Genomic DNA, 13,450 nt, shown 5'->3' with positions numbered 1-13,450 from the left:
CACACACACACACACACACACACACACACACACACACACACACACACAAACATACAGACAGAAATACACATTTCCCTTTCAATTGGATTACAGATTCCTGCACTGAAAGTGGACCACTCACACTGTGGCCACCTTGGTTATTCCTCCCACTGGTATCTTTAGATTCAGCTGTTTTGAGAGAACTGTGTCACAGCGAGAGAGGAGTTGTTTCGTCCTGCTCCAGAGGGATAACAGCACGAGGACAAACAGCTCCTTTCAAAGTCAGGAGAAAGTATATTTACACTCACAAAAAGACCTACAATTCAACTTCAGATCCTGCCAAGTGGTCCACTGGGAACGTCCAAGACGACCCTGCTCCAACGTTCACAGAGGCGAGGCCGGCCACATCTTTCATGCACTTCTCTGCTGTGAAACATCAACACGAATCTTCGGCCTGATACGCAAAGATGTTATTGTGCCACTGGAACTTCCTGAGCCACTAAAGCACACAAATATGCCATTTTTTCCCCCCTTCCCCGCCCCGACCACAGCTACGATGTTGTCAGCTTTTCAGAACCACAGTGAAGCCTGGCCAAGTGAGCATGTGAGGATATCTTTTGTCTTGCAGAGGAATGCGGTTGACACCCATTGTCTTCCCATAGTTATGCAACGCCACTCTCCCTGTGAGAACTGGGCATGGCTGCACACGGACAGGCTCTCATGCACAGGCAAGACAATCTTACAGGCAGAGATGTTGCATCATTCAAGGTTAAATCAGATATTCATAACAAAACTAATAAAAGCTATGGCTACTTCAGAGAGGTCAAAGTATTTGTAAACAGTCTACTGTAGTTGAATAATGTTGCATCTGTTTTCTCTATATTTTTCCCAAGAATGCACATATATATTACAGTTTCCGAACTGCCAAATGCCTACGGTGATTTGTCACTGGTGATACCCTAAAAAGAAGGCCGAGCGACGTAATATTGTGGTGTTTTGTATACATATCTCCAGTGACATGACCATGACCTGCTCCAGTAAGGACAAGGCCAGCATTCACTGCTGAGGGTGAGTGGGGGTTTCTGTTCATAGGCAGTTTGCATAAAGCCTTCAAGGCTGAGGGAGGGAGGGAGTGACAGAGTGAGAGAGAGAGAGAGAGAGAGAGAGAGAGATTCTGGAGTGTAATAAGATGCTTACAGCATTCCACTTGCTGGGACCGGTAATCCTATTCAAGGGAAAAGTGCAAAATGTGTTTATTTCAAAACACATAGGACCCTCCTGTTGCTTTCTGTGCCAATGTGGTAAAGATGCAGTCACGTTCAACTTAAGCGAAGTCTGTCAGTTATTAGAGTAGGGGAATCTAAATGAAACGAAGACCACATAGGTGATAAAATAGAGGTTTTCAACAAACATACCATTGCTGCCTTTTACATTCTCAAGACATGGATGAATTGTGACTCCAAAACAAGAGTTAAAATGAGCACCGAGGACAGTGTACTTCTATGAAAAGTTGAGGCTCTTCCAAAAACAAAAATGGATTATGAGAAGATATAATCTCTGATCTTCTTATGAGATTTTTTTCAGGCAGAGGGTTTTATCTTGTGTCAAAATTCACAGTGGAAATTTCCAGGTCGACTTGTTCCAGCTCAGTAGCCCCTGCCCTTGGCCTGAGCGAAGAGGCCGTTTACTGGCAGCTCGTCGACTGGGACCTCCCTTGGGGGCATCGTGATCTGCAGTGATACGCTAACGGACCTACTCAACTGGCACATCCGCTCCTCACTCGCAAGTTCACTTCATCAGACCGATTGGCTTGCCTCGCATGAGGAGGCATTGTTTGCTGTCGAAGCACTGACAATCAGATCACACACCACTCAAACCTCTTCTGGCTCAACACTTCCTTAAATAAAAGAGGGGACTGGGTGGTGGAGGTGGTTGGGGTGCCTTATCCACAGTCCAAATATTACTTTCCACTCCCCACAGGATTTTGAGGGGTTACAAGCAGTAGAGGATTTGGAGGCTTCTCTTCCTGATTATCATGCGGTACTGCTTTGAGGAGGCCAAATCGGTGCAATACTTTGCAAGTTCTTAAGCCACTAGAATGTAGCGTGAGGACGCCTCAAGCAATCTCTCCCAGAGCCGCACAGAGACGCTACTGAAAAACCAACGGCATGAATAAATGATCACAAAGTGACACTGGTGCGCCTACAGCACTTTTGCCTAAAGCAGGGATTAACTTGGTACAGTACAGTAGATCCTAATGGAAATAGACAGTTTTATTGTATCACTCAACAACAACCGTTAGCCACAACAGCACCTGTCAATCCAAACAGCTGTACAGCACAGGCATCCAAACAGCCTGTAGAAAATGTCTGACTTTGGTGATCAAAACCAGCCCAATATTGTCAGTGTTGTTGTTGTAATGCACTTCTTTCATCTGATCCAAAGACTCCTTTTGCAGGCAAGAACAATGGTTGACTGTGTCAGCTGGCAAAATAAGAAGCACTCATTTACACAACACACTTGAGGAGATGATGAACTAGATTTAATAAAGATGCCTGTGCACATTCCTGCATGACAGCTGAGTTCAAGGGTCAACATTGTATGAACACAATTTCACTAATGGCCTGATGGTTACTATATACTAACTTTGAGTACTAACAGAAGGAGGTATAGTGTATTCAAAACATGCCACTTTGTTTTGTCCAGGTACTGTGCATTGCACTGTGTAAAACAGCCTCTCTCCTATTCTCATGGCTAGCTATGATGACACATAATCATATGAGTTTTCAACGTGGACCTTCAGACTGACTGAGGGATCATGCTGAAGTCTCTAATTAGTGGAGCCTTGCATGGAATTTGGGCCAAAACGAACCGACCAAAGAGACCCAGGCACAACAACCTTAAATGACTACATGCCCCTGTGATGCGTAAAACCAGAGGCCCATTTGAGATGGTTTCCTGAACCCAACTGGTGGGTGGGGAGCCTGGTAAGTGTATGGAATTTGGAGTGATGTATGGTTTTGGCCGCGGTTGCAGTCACTGCTACCGAATGACGGGCAATTGAAAATGTGACAAGGTGTGTGTGTGTGTGTGTGTGTGTGTGTGTGTTGAGTGTAAAACACATCAGAGGGATGCAGGACAGGGTACACAGGAAGAGAAGGGGACACGCAGGAGGCAGCCTCGTGGCCTCTCTTTGATCCCACAATGAAATGCACATGTTAAAGCCTCTCCTTGACTCCCCTTCTCTCTCTCTCTCATTCTCTCGCTCACACACACACACACACACACACACACACACACACACACACTCATAAAACCTCAACGACCAGTCACACAGTTTGGCATCTACTGAAAAATAAATCACTTGCACTTGCACTTGCATCAATCAAATGCATCGACAAAAAAAAAGAAGCAAATTATCTTCCGTAAGGAGTCAAATTATTATCTCTGTAAATAAAAGAACGTTGTAAAGGATCTCATTTTACATTGAACTAAAGTACCAGATCAGTTTCCCCTTGATTAGCTTTTTTTGCGGTTGTGAGACAAGATTAAAGAGAGCCTTTGATCTTGCTGAAACAACCCAAACACACCATCCATCCTTCTCCATCTATCCATTTCATTAATCTTTATCACCAACCCACATCATTACAAAATACAGCTATATGCATTGGCTGTTGGGGCTTACATACTACCAAGGAATATTCAGCAGAAACCATGACAATAACAGGGCTCTAAACAACTCTAGTTTTTATTTATACTGCTGGCAAATATTTACACATGACGCCATGCAAGTTGTCTTTCCAAAGTTTTGGATGTCAAAACTAAAGCAAGCATAAATACCTACATTTAAAGTGCGTTTATTAAAAGTGTGCACTAAAGTCATCCTTATGATCTAGAGTGAAATATAAGGGGAGGTGGCATGAGATCAGGGGTGAGTGTGAGAATAAAGGAGAGAGAGAGAAAGAACAAATCTCTCTGTCTATGTTGGAGTGTAAGAGACAAAGTGTGTGACAACACTGTAAGTGTGTGTATGCGTCTTTTTGTGAATGTGTGTGTGTGTGCGTGTGTGTGTGTTAGAGCAGCCCGACTCCTTGCTTGTTTTGGCTGCAGCACCCAGGCAGGGATGTCCGTGTTAGCCTACGGCACGGGGGGTGGCAGGGTGGGGTGGCGTGCATCCGAAAGTTTCAAAGGGCAAACTTTCAAAGCCCAGGAAACGCCAAAACATCATAAATCCTCATTCCCCCCCCCCCCCTGCCTGCTTCTCTATCTCCTCCTCACATCACAGACCCTCCTCCACGGGGGGGCCCGCACACCTGTCTCTGCCCCAGCTGGATGCAAAGAAGGGGAACACAAGCAAGCCCGGAGCTCAGCCAGGTCCCCTCGCTGGGCCGCTTTCTCACCTCGTCTGCTCCAAAAGTTGTAGAGGCTGGATCAGATTATGACACTCGCTCTCGGGGTGAAAAAAGGTATCTTGTGGCTTTTTTTCGTGCGACACGGCTCCCTCCATTTCTATCACTAGTCTGCATCTCTGCGCCATCTTGCCCCGGCATGTGAAAGCATTCCACTCCGCAGCCTGGCTGTGAGGGGACAAGTGAACTACTTGGGTTACGAGCTTCTCTTCTCTTTAGGGAGTACTACTATGCCAACAGAACTCTGTTACTTTTCTGTGGGACGAAACTGTTTATCAAAATAAGAGCTGGTGTCTTCATTTTCTCTCTGTTACCGCATGCTGTCCCGAGAATTGAAAAATAGTAAAGGGAACGGCAAAAAAAAAAAAAGGCCATGAATGGGCAACGCCGCCCGCTTATGACGACGGGCTCGCGTGGCATTTCCTCCTCCTCCTGCCGAGCATCTGGAACCAGTTTGGGACGCAGTTGCAGCTGCAGCACATTAAACCAGAGAGCGAGAGAGAGACGCTGCTGCTTCTGGACGCGCCATCCGTCACCTCGCCTGGCTCCCACGGCCACTCGGCCAATACGCCGTCCACGTCTGGACGAGGAGGGGGCTATTCCTCCCAGTTCCAGGGGGAGGTGGGGTAGGAGGGGGGAGACGCGCAGTGAAAGTCTGCACAGCCAAACAGCTTTTGACCAATGAAGCGTCCTCATGCAAAGTGATTCATTATACAGTCAGACAGGCAGCCAGAATGTGAATGAACTCGCTGAGTCAACAGAGTGGAGACATTTAAGCCCTTTATCAGAGCCGCTCCGGTCACATCTCTCAGCCACTGGAGACAACAGCGGATGGCTAAAGAGAGACCACCGCCCTCTTTTCTTGAAGTGCATGTGGACTTTCCAGATAATACAAATTAATGTTTTGGAACAGCAGAGAAAAGAGGCCTCAAACTGAGGAAACACCTGAGACAGGCACGCATACAAGCACACACACACACACACACACACACACACACACACACACACACACACACACACACACACACACACACACACACACACACACACAGACAGACACAGACAGACACAGACACACACACACACACACACACTCACACACACACTCACACACACACACACACACTCACACACACACACACACACACTCACACACTCACACACTCACACACTCACACACACACACACACACACACAAGGGCCTTTCAGATTGGCAAACAAGATAACATATGCCTTGTGGGATTATCCTATGGCAGATGACTTAAAAGGCTTGCACGCGAGACGAGACAAGAGTGATTGACCAGTCAACACATTTCTGCATTAAGGGATTTGACATGCTAAGTCCCCTTGACCCTGCTTGACAGTCCAAACTATCACTGGCTGCCCCGTAGACAGGCTTGATCCCAATCCCAGGCCTCCTCCAGTTTTCTGGCTCTTTGGTGTGGAGATTTGCACTTAGATGAGAGGGGCGCTCGCCACACCATGTTGGCCTTTCAAAGCCTGAGTAATGAGAAGGAAAGATTCCAGAACCTTCTAATGAGCCCATGACGACCCTCTTAAAGCTAAAAGTGTGTTCGTCTCTAATCTGGCCGTTGGTGCCCTTCGTGGTGCGTTCTGAGGATCACAGGGGGGCATGAGAACCAGGCAGAGGGGGGGATATTTATAGCGTGTGCACTTTTCTAACAAAGCATGACAGGGGCCTCTCCTTTAGGGGGCTCCCAGGCATTTCCGGGTCACCCTCTCCCAAAGCCCTGGGGGAAAGGAGCCGCGCGGCTGAGGCCGAGGCTGAAGGGGACACGGCCTCTGGATGGGCCTGGGAGGTTGGCCCCGGAGGCCACAGAGGCAGCCCAGTTGGAGCAGGAGCTGAATGTGCATCTGGGCCTGGAGAGAGGCCGTGCACTGGGCTGCAGTCTGTGGGAGAGCCCAATTAATCAAGAGAGCAGGCAGGTCTCCAATCAAAGAGAGCGTTCACTAGGGGCCAAGCCAGCACAGTGCTGTGATATGTCACATATTTGATCAGATGCCAGTCATGTCACACAGTCAAAGACATTCAACACAGCTCATAAATGTTGGTTGACTTGCTGTGCTTGTCTTGCATCTCATCCACTAATCCTTAAGATGCTTCATCAGTTCTGTTAATCCTTCTTGGTATCTAACAACAACAAGTCACAGCTCAACATAACAACGCCCCTGATATAATTCACCCTATACACCATATTGCACACACACTAGCGAACAAGATCGCCACATAAGGCTGTCTGCAACCACTGCAATTTTGCTGGCTTTATCCACACATAGTATATATTGTAAACACACACTCTTATTAACAGAAACTCATTATGCACTGTAAAACAAAAGATATATATATAATAAAACATGACATGTTTGAAAGAGAGGCCACATCATGTTACTTCAGCAAAACCCAAGGCTACAGAGGTCTATGTCTCACTAACACGATTGCTGCTATTCAAATCCCACTGTGGGAATGCCTAGGGGACACTGTCAAGAATGTCGTTGCAAATACAGGTTTTATCAGTGAGAGGCCTGAGGAATCACACGCTGCTGCATAAAGAAAGTTTGAGAAGCCTCTCTCCAGTTAAGCACAATTAAAATGATTTTTCATTCACTGGCAGGGTTTTTCTAAAAGTTGTATCTATTGTTCCAGACACTGTTACTCCACAAAGTGAAGGAAAGTCTGTGCAAACCTGACTAGATCATCATTTGGGGGATGAAATATTGCAAATACCTTACAGCTAATGTGGAGCAGATTCTATTCCAACTCTGTGACTACTCATTACCCATATTTCAACAATACAAACATTGATGTGGAAGAAACTATAAGCGCTACCATAAAATAGCCTGTGGGTTGGATGTCAGTTGCACTGATATTAACGAGCACAAGGTTACTGAGATGCCAATCCCTGGGAGCACCTCCTGGGCGTCTCCCGCCCTGACGCAGGCAAGATGCCTCTCCCTCCCTGACGCAGGCAAGATGCCTGCTGGAATGCATAGTGCGGACACAGGCAGGGCTGACTCTTAACGAGAGAAACAGACAACACGAGGGAGAGAGTGACATGGAGAGAGAGAGAGAGAGAGAGAGAGAGAAAAAAAGAATGAAAACACAGCATCCAGCTAATGGTCTAATAAAGTCCAACTTTAGCCGTGATCCTCAATCTTCATGGCGTAGGCATCAATTGAAGGCGAGATCTAATTAGGGGTTGACTGAAGAACCGCAGTGGAATGCCTGCCGAGGACTTGGAGGATGCCTGCCTGCCCCGTGGGCCGGACCAGAGGAGCACTGCTGCCTTAGCAGGATGGTAGTCTGCCCCTGGCAAGAGCTGAGCAGAGTGACATCACCATCTCCGGGCGACCACAACGAGAAATAAAAAAAAATGTAGTCGTCTGTGTGCTTTTCTCCACTCAGTGTGGAGAGGAGGAAACCACAGCCATTTCTCCCTGCCACACCCCTGAGTCGAGTGCAAACAGACCGGAGGAAGTCCGAGGGAGAGAGCCATCTGTGCTTTGTGATCAGGGGGCCTCTGTCTCTGTCACTGCACTGTCCGAGTCTCAGCACCCACAAGTATCAAGGGCGTGCGCTCCACCCAATATGACATGTTGACATTCTTCTTGGGTTTCTTGGCTAGTGCGAAAGGTAATGCATTTTGAGCAATATCAAAACAGAAGTCCCAACATAAAAAAAAGACAATAAACAAAGCAGCCAGTGCAATGTCTAATGGATTAACTTGCCACGGCCATACTACTATATGACATCCGAACCTGTCAGATCACTGTATTGTTCACACTACACAACTTGAATCTTTGTAAATGGGAATGTTTGCAGACTACAGAGCTGATCAGCAACAGGGGGAATCTCAGACGTTTTCACACAAAAAAAACACACTTGAGATGTGACACAGGGAATGATGCGATACCATGCATGAGACATCCATTTTTGGAGGGAAAAAATCCTGTCACCAAGAAACAAGCAATCCAAGTTGATCGTGTGCTGATTGAAGAAAATTATGCGTGTCGTGCTGTAGGTTACGACTCCTCCCCCGGTTTTCCCCTCACCCTGTATCTTGCCCTTGCTCCTCACCGCCCTCATTGCCAGTCAAAACTGGGTCACAACACTTTTCACATTACAGGATTTGGACTCTCTGACAGGTCCAGATATTTAGCCTGCTTGATATCTTTCGAGCGTCCCTCGGAGACTCCCTCGGAACGTGTATTTGAACGATTCACCAATACCCTGACAGCAAAAGGCCAGAGGACCACTGTTGGCTCACTTGTGGCAGAGATGGAGGTCCGCTGGCGCTGATTTGTGGGTGCTGAGCAAACGTAGATTTGCCTTTGCTTTTCTTGGCAACCTCCAACAAATGTCAATGGGTGGAAAATCCGGTTTGAAATCGGGTAGCATGAAATCTGCATTAATGTGTACAGAGCTAGATTGATGAGCATTACACCACCCATGTTACAAAACAACACACCATCAAGGCTGATTAACTGTTGCTTCGCTGGAGTTGAGGCAGTGGCAAGGAATGCTATGAGAGAGGATTGTTCCTGTCACACCCACCAAAGGCACTGCCATCACCCAACAAATAATTTGCTTATGCCTGTTTGGTGACAGGTCTCCAAATGTAAACACAGCTGGGGAGGGTCATGTGACCCACACAGTCGCTGGCTGCCAGCGAAGGTCTTCACAAAGAGGTGAGAGTTAGGTCCTTGGGACAGGATGGGTGACAGCAGACCCTCGCTGTGTTTCCTTAAGTGGACACAAACACCGGTCGGCTAGCCTGCTTGTGCATCACCCCTCTGCTCTTTATTGTAGTACTGAAGCACTTCTGAGCTCCACCCCAATTATAAAGTGCAGTATAATTTGATTACAATGGCAAACCTTGCTGAACAGAGAACTGCTGATATGAACAAGACTGCAAACCTCCCATTCTGTTGTTGGCCCTGTAATTGAAGTATGGGGTTGCCAATGAAGATACACCCAGTAAGAGGGCAGTATCGAGTAGCATTGTTCAGTGCAGATACACAGTGTGAATACTCATATAAGGACAAACAGCAATCCAGGGATTTTTCCCCAACAAAGAAAGCATAACTTGCATGTCAAAAGAACACCAGCCCAAGTCATAGAGCTGTTTGTTTATGGAACCAGAAAAACTGGGTGTTCAAAAACTACACCCATAACCAAACCCAGCTTTGACATCCTTAAATGAGAGATGGTGTCTGTCAGAAGTGTGTATGTGTTTATTCTGGATAGCAGGCAGCCCTCATCTCTTCTTCCTCGCCCATGTTTTGAGGTCCTGTCAACGTCACAGAAAATGACAGGAGAAAGCAGTGCATGAAAGACATGATGAATGAAAATAATTGCTTACCTCATCGTCTGCTGTCAGTGCAGCCAAGGGGGTCGGATGATACCCATGAGGCAGGGAATGATGGAGACAGAAAGAAAAACACATAAAAGATTATTGGAGACAGAGATTAATTGCAATCAAAACATACAGAGGAAAAATGAACACAAAACATAATTTACTTGCTATGTCGGGTTTTTGAAAGTGGATTTGAAATGACAGAGAGGGCGTTTTTGAAATCTCCATCAGCTGCAGCTGTCTGCGTATGCGTTCAGGAGTCTAAAAAAAGCTCTTGGCATAGAGAGAGGCTGCAAGGCATAATGAGGAAGTGCAACAATGGCGATATATATGTGTGAGAAGGGGGCCACGGTTGCGTGCGGCGCGATGGATTCCACATACTTTCTGCGCCGGGGCTTCATGCCAGTGATGTAATTCTAAAAATGCGAGCCCCTCTCAGGAAATTGGGCTTGGCTGAAATGCAGAGGTCCTCTTTGATCCCCTGCTGAAACCACGGGGCCTTTTTTTTCAGCGACACACATGGGGGAAAAATTCGGATTCCCCCCCCCCCTATTACAAACTCACAAAAGACTGTGGTTTTATTCTGAGAAAATGTTGGACAGGCATATGCACGTCTATGCGCAACTATGTTTAAGTTGAACTATGAAAAGTTAACAGTCAAAAAAGGACATTCACATTCAAAGCCTGAATAGAAAGGAGGATGAAGTAAATAAAAAAAGAAGAAAAGGATAAGCAGAGCAAAACTCTGTTTATTATGCTTCCATCTGTCTCTACTAACAGGACTGGTCCTTACATCAGAAGTTGGTCATTCCGCACAGTAGTTGGCAGTGTCTGTGCACGCTTGCATCATTGTCCTTCCTATGACCAGCTGAAATGCAGGGCCTTTTTCTTTCCCATTTCTGCGTGGAGGAGAGCTCACTGTGGGATGTGTTATCCCCAAGTGTTTACCGAGGAATGTCTACCGCAAACCTTCTCCTGACCAGAGCAGGCCTCCAAACCAGTTGACGCTCACTCTTGACTGTTGACTCAGCTGGACCTCAGGACCAGGGCCGTATCTTCATGCTTGTTTTCATTTTTTGGGCCTGATTGATGGTTTTTGCTACTGAAAGCCTGGTGCTTGAGCGTTTTTTTATACAGGGACCCAGGCTTCTGTCATCTACGCTGGTCCCATGCGCTGACAACCTGCATGGCCTCAATTAGAAAGGCCTAGATTCCAAATTAAGTAAACTATAGAAAGAACAAAACTGTCTGAAAATGACTTATCTGTGCGGGTATATCAGCCTCTTTTGCTTTACTGCTCTAATTAATATCGTAGAGGAGTTTGAGCGCTCCCTGTGCTGACATGAATGGCTTACCACATATTAACGGGGGAATACTAACTTCAGATAAAAAGTAAATTGATTGTGGTGCACGCTGTTCTCATGGAATGCATGGGAATGTACTAACTGTACTCAGTCCCTTCAGAGTGTGTACAGTATAGGCCTTCAATGCTGTGTGTGAGCGGTTGTGTTACTCACTTGAACGGCCTGTGCTCTCTATGGGTATGGGTGTGTGTGTGTGTGTGTGTGTGTGTGTGTGTGTGAGAGAGAGTATGGAGAGAAAATGGAAATAGAACAGATGGAGGCACAGTATGGTTTATTCCTCCACACTTTACTCTGCCTGCACAGTCCTCATACGAGTCTGGGATGAGGCCAGCTTGTTAGAGGGAGCGGGTCTTTTTATTTCTCAGCCAACAGTGACCTTTTTGCCGACAGGGTGTCCTATGGTTAAAGAACTGACCTTCCTGAACCTTGTGTCAGTTGGGGTGGGTCTAGCAACCTGGCTGACCCCACCCTTGAAACACCCCTGCATATCACATCAACAAGTGAGGACATCACAGACACGCATTCAGGTCATGCCCTCTCTCTCTCTCTCTTTCTGCTTCTGATTCCACTGCACACTGCCAATCCATTTAGATGTTTCGGCAGTGGAGGGTAACCACATTACAGGTGCCTGGTATCTGGGTCGCTTGGATGCCCCCACTAAGGCTGTGGAGAAAGCACTGTATGCCAGTGCTGGTCTCCTGCCAAACTGCCCCTGCAAAAGGCAATCTAACACAAGAAAAGCTGAGCCCCACAGAGCTTAATGCTTACTGAAGGGCTAAGACTCTTCACTGAGAAGCAGAAGGAATGTCGGGTTCCACAGAAACAGACAAAAAGATGCGGTTTTAGTCTGCTTGGTTGCAAATCTGTACTGTGTATTTCAAATGATGAGTGATGAACGAGCGGCAAATCATTTGTATTGTACATTTCAACCACTGTCAGGAAAACAGCAGCCAATATTGTTGTACACCTAGTTAGAAAAACAGTATGAGGAGGGACAACAAGGAAGGGATCAATGCCCATTGAACAACTGTCATAGTAGACTAGTAAAGCTGCCTACATGCTACAATATGCTGGATTCCAAAAGCACTGGTTTTGACTGGAAACTGTGTATGTGTCTGTATTTGTGTGTGTTTGTATGTGTGTGTCATAAAGATCAGAGGACAAGAAGAAAGGGGCACAGAGGGTGATGGGGCACAAAGTAAAACGAAGATGTCAGATCCAATGCACCCAAACTATAACCCTCTAAGGCGGGTATGGGAGCAATGGTTTGACAGCGGAAATAAACGACTGAGAGCAATAAAGTTTAGAAATGGTATCTATACAAAAATAGCTCTTCAAGACATGTATAGTGTATTTTCCTTTGCCTAATATATAGCAGTTTAGAAGCAAAACTGCCTTGAATTCTTTTGCATCCTTTGGGACCGAGCCCGGCAGTTAATCCAAGCATCGGTTTCTCAACAAATGTAAAAGCAATCCATGTGCTCTAGCCTATATTTAGGCAAGTGTGGTCAGTCTCAGAATGATTCTTGCATAACTAACACACCCAATGCTTTGCATTCAACTGCCTCAGAGGGCTCTCCAGTTCAGCGCGTTTACTTTATTATCTAGTATTAGTGTACGTCTTCTCTGCTGTCCATCTAGGCAAAGATGTCAACTTGTGCCCAAGTTCAACACACGCGGCGTGAATGGAGCACAGAATGCCTAGACGCTCATTAATCTCTGAATTAAGGATGGGATATCAGCGCACCGATGTGGCATGACTTGACGTGTCTAAAAATGCATCAGAAAATAACTGACATTTCAAGGACGAAGATCAAACAATCAATCTATACTCCGCTTATTAAAAAAAAATCATCTTTCAGCCTAAACTGCGGGATTTGAGCGAGAGACTGGCGGTAAACCAATCAATTCATAAGATTTACTTCCTGAACAAAACTAAACAGATAGACAGGTCGGGACTCACCGTGGTTGAACAGAGAGGACCTAAACCTGCTGTTTGTGGACGAGTTTTCCATGTCGGCGAAATGCAATGAATATGCTAATCCCAACTGTGGATGCAATTGTCCTATCCGTCTTCGGTCCCTTGCATAAAAAAAAAGATTCCGCTTGATTGTAGGACACCGAAACAGCAGATGGGAGATTATGCGACGCTTGCAATGTATGAGATTTACTGCAAACGGCACTGCCTCGACTCCAGGCGCTCTCGCAACACAAGCCTACCGTTGAATGACTGCATTTAGAGCACCGAGAGCGCTTTAAACCAGGCTCCAGTCAGCGCTGCCAGACACAAATGACGTCATGAGACACAGCCTGCACCACCACC

General features: G+C 46.3%; 1 protein-coding gene across 9 annotated transcripts in view; it reads right to left on the bottom strand.

Annotated features, from left to right (window-relative positions):
• sept4b (septin 4b) overlaps positions 1-13,418 on the bottom strand; it is a 50,182-nt gene extending 36,764 nt beyond the window's left edge. For 2 of the 9 annotated variants that reach the window (XM_031573358.2, XM_042708705.1), the window contains exons 1-2: positions 13,091-13,418; positions 9,770-9,780 (exon numbers count right to left, since the gene is read on the bottom strand). In XM_031573358.2, the coding sequence (XP_031429218.1) occupies positions 9,770-9,780; positions 13,091-13,142 (63 nt within the window). In that variant the 5' untranslated portion in view covers positions 13,143-13,418. The remainder of the gene's footprint in view (positions 1-9,769; positions 9,781-13,090) is intronic. The other 7 variants (XM_031573359.2, XM_031573368.2, XM_031573369.2 and 4 more) reach the window with 7 other exon arrangements.
• Positions 13,419-13,450: the final 32 nt, after the last annotated feature.

The sequence above is a fragment of the Clupea harengus genome, chromosome 9 (assembly GCF_900700415.2).
Source record: "Clupea harengus chromosome 9, Ch_v2.0.2, whole genome shotgun sequence".
In the NCBI taxonomy this organism is placed as follows: domain Eukaryota; kingdom Metazoa; phylum Chordata; class Actinopteri; order Clupeiformes; family Clupeidae; genus Clupea; species Clupea harengus.
This window is presented reverse-complemented; position numbering and strand designations above follow the sequence as displayed.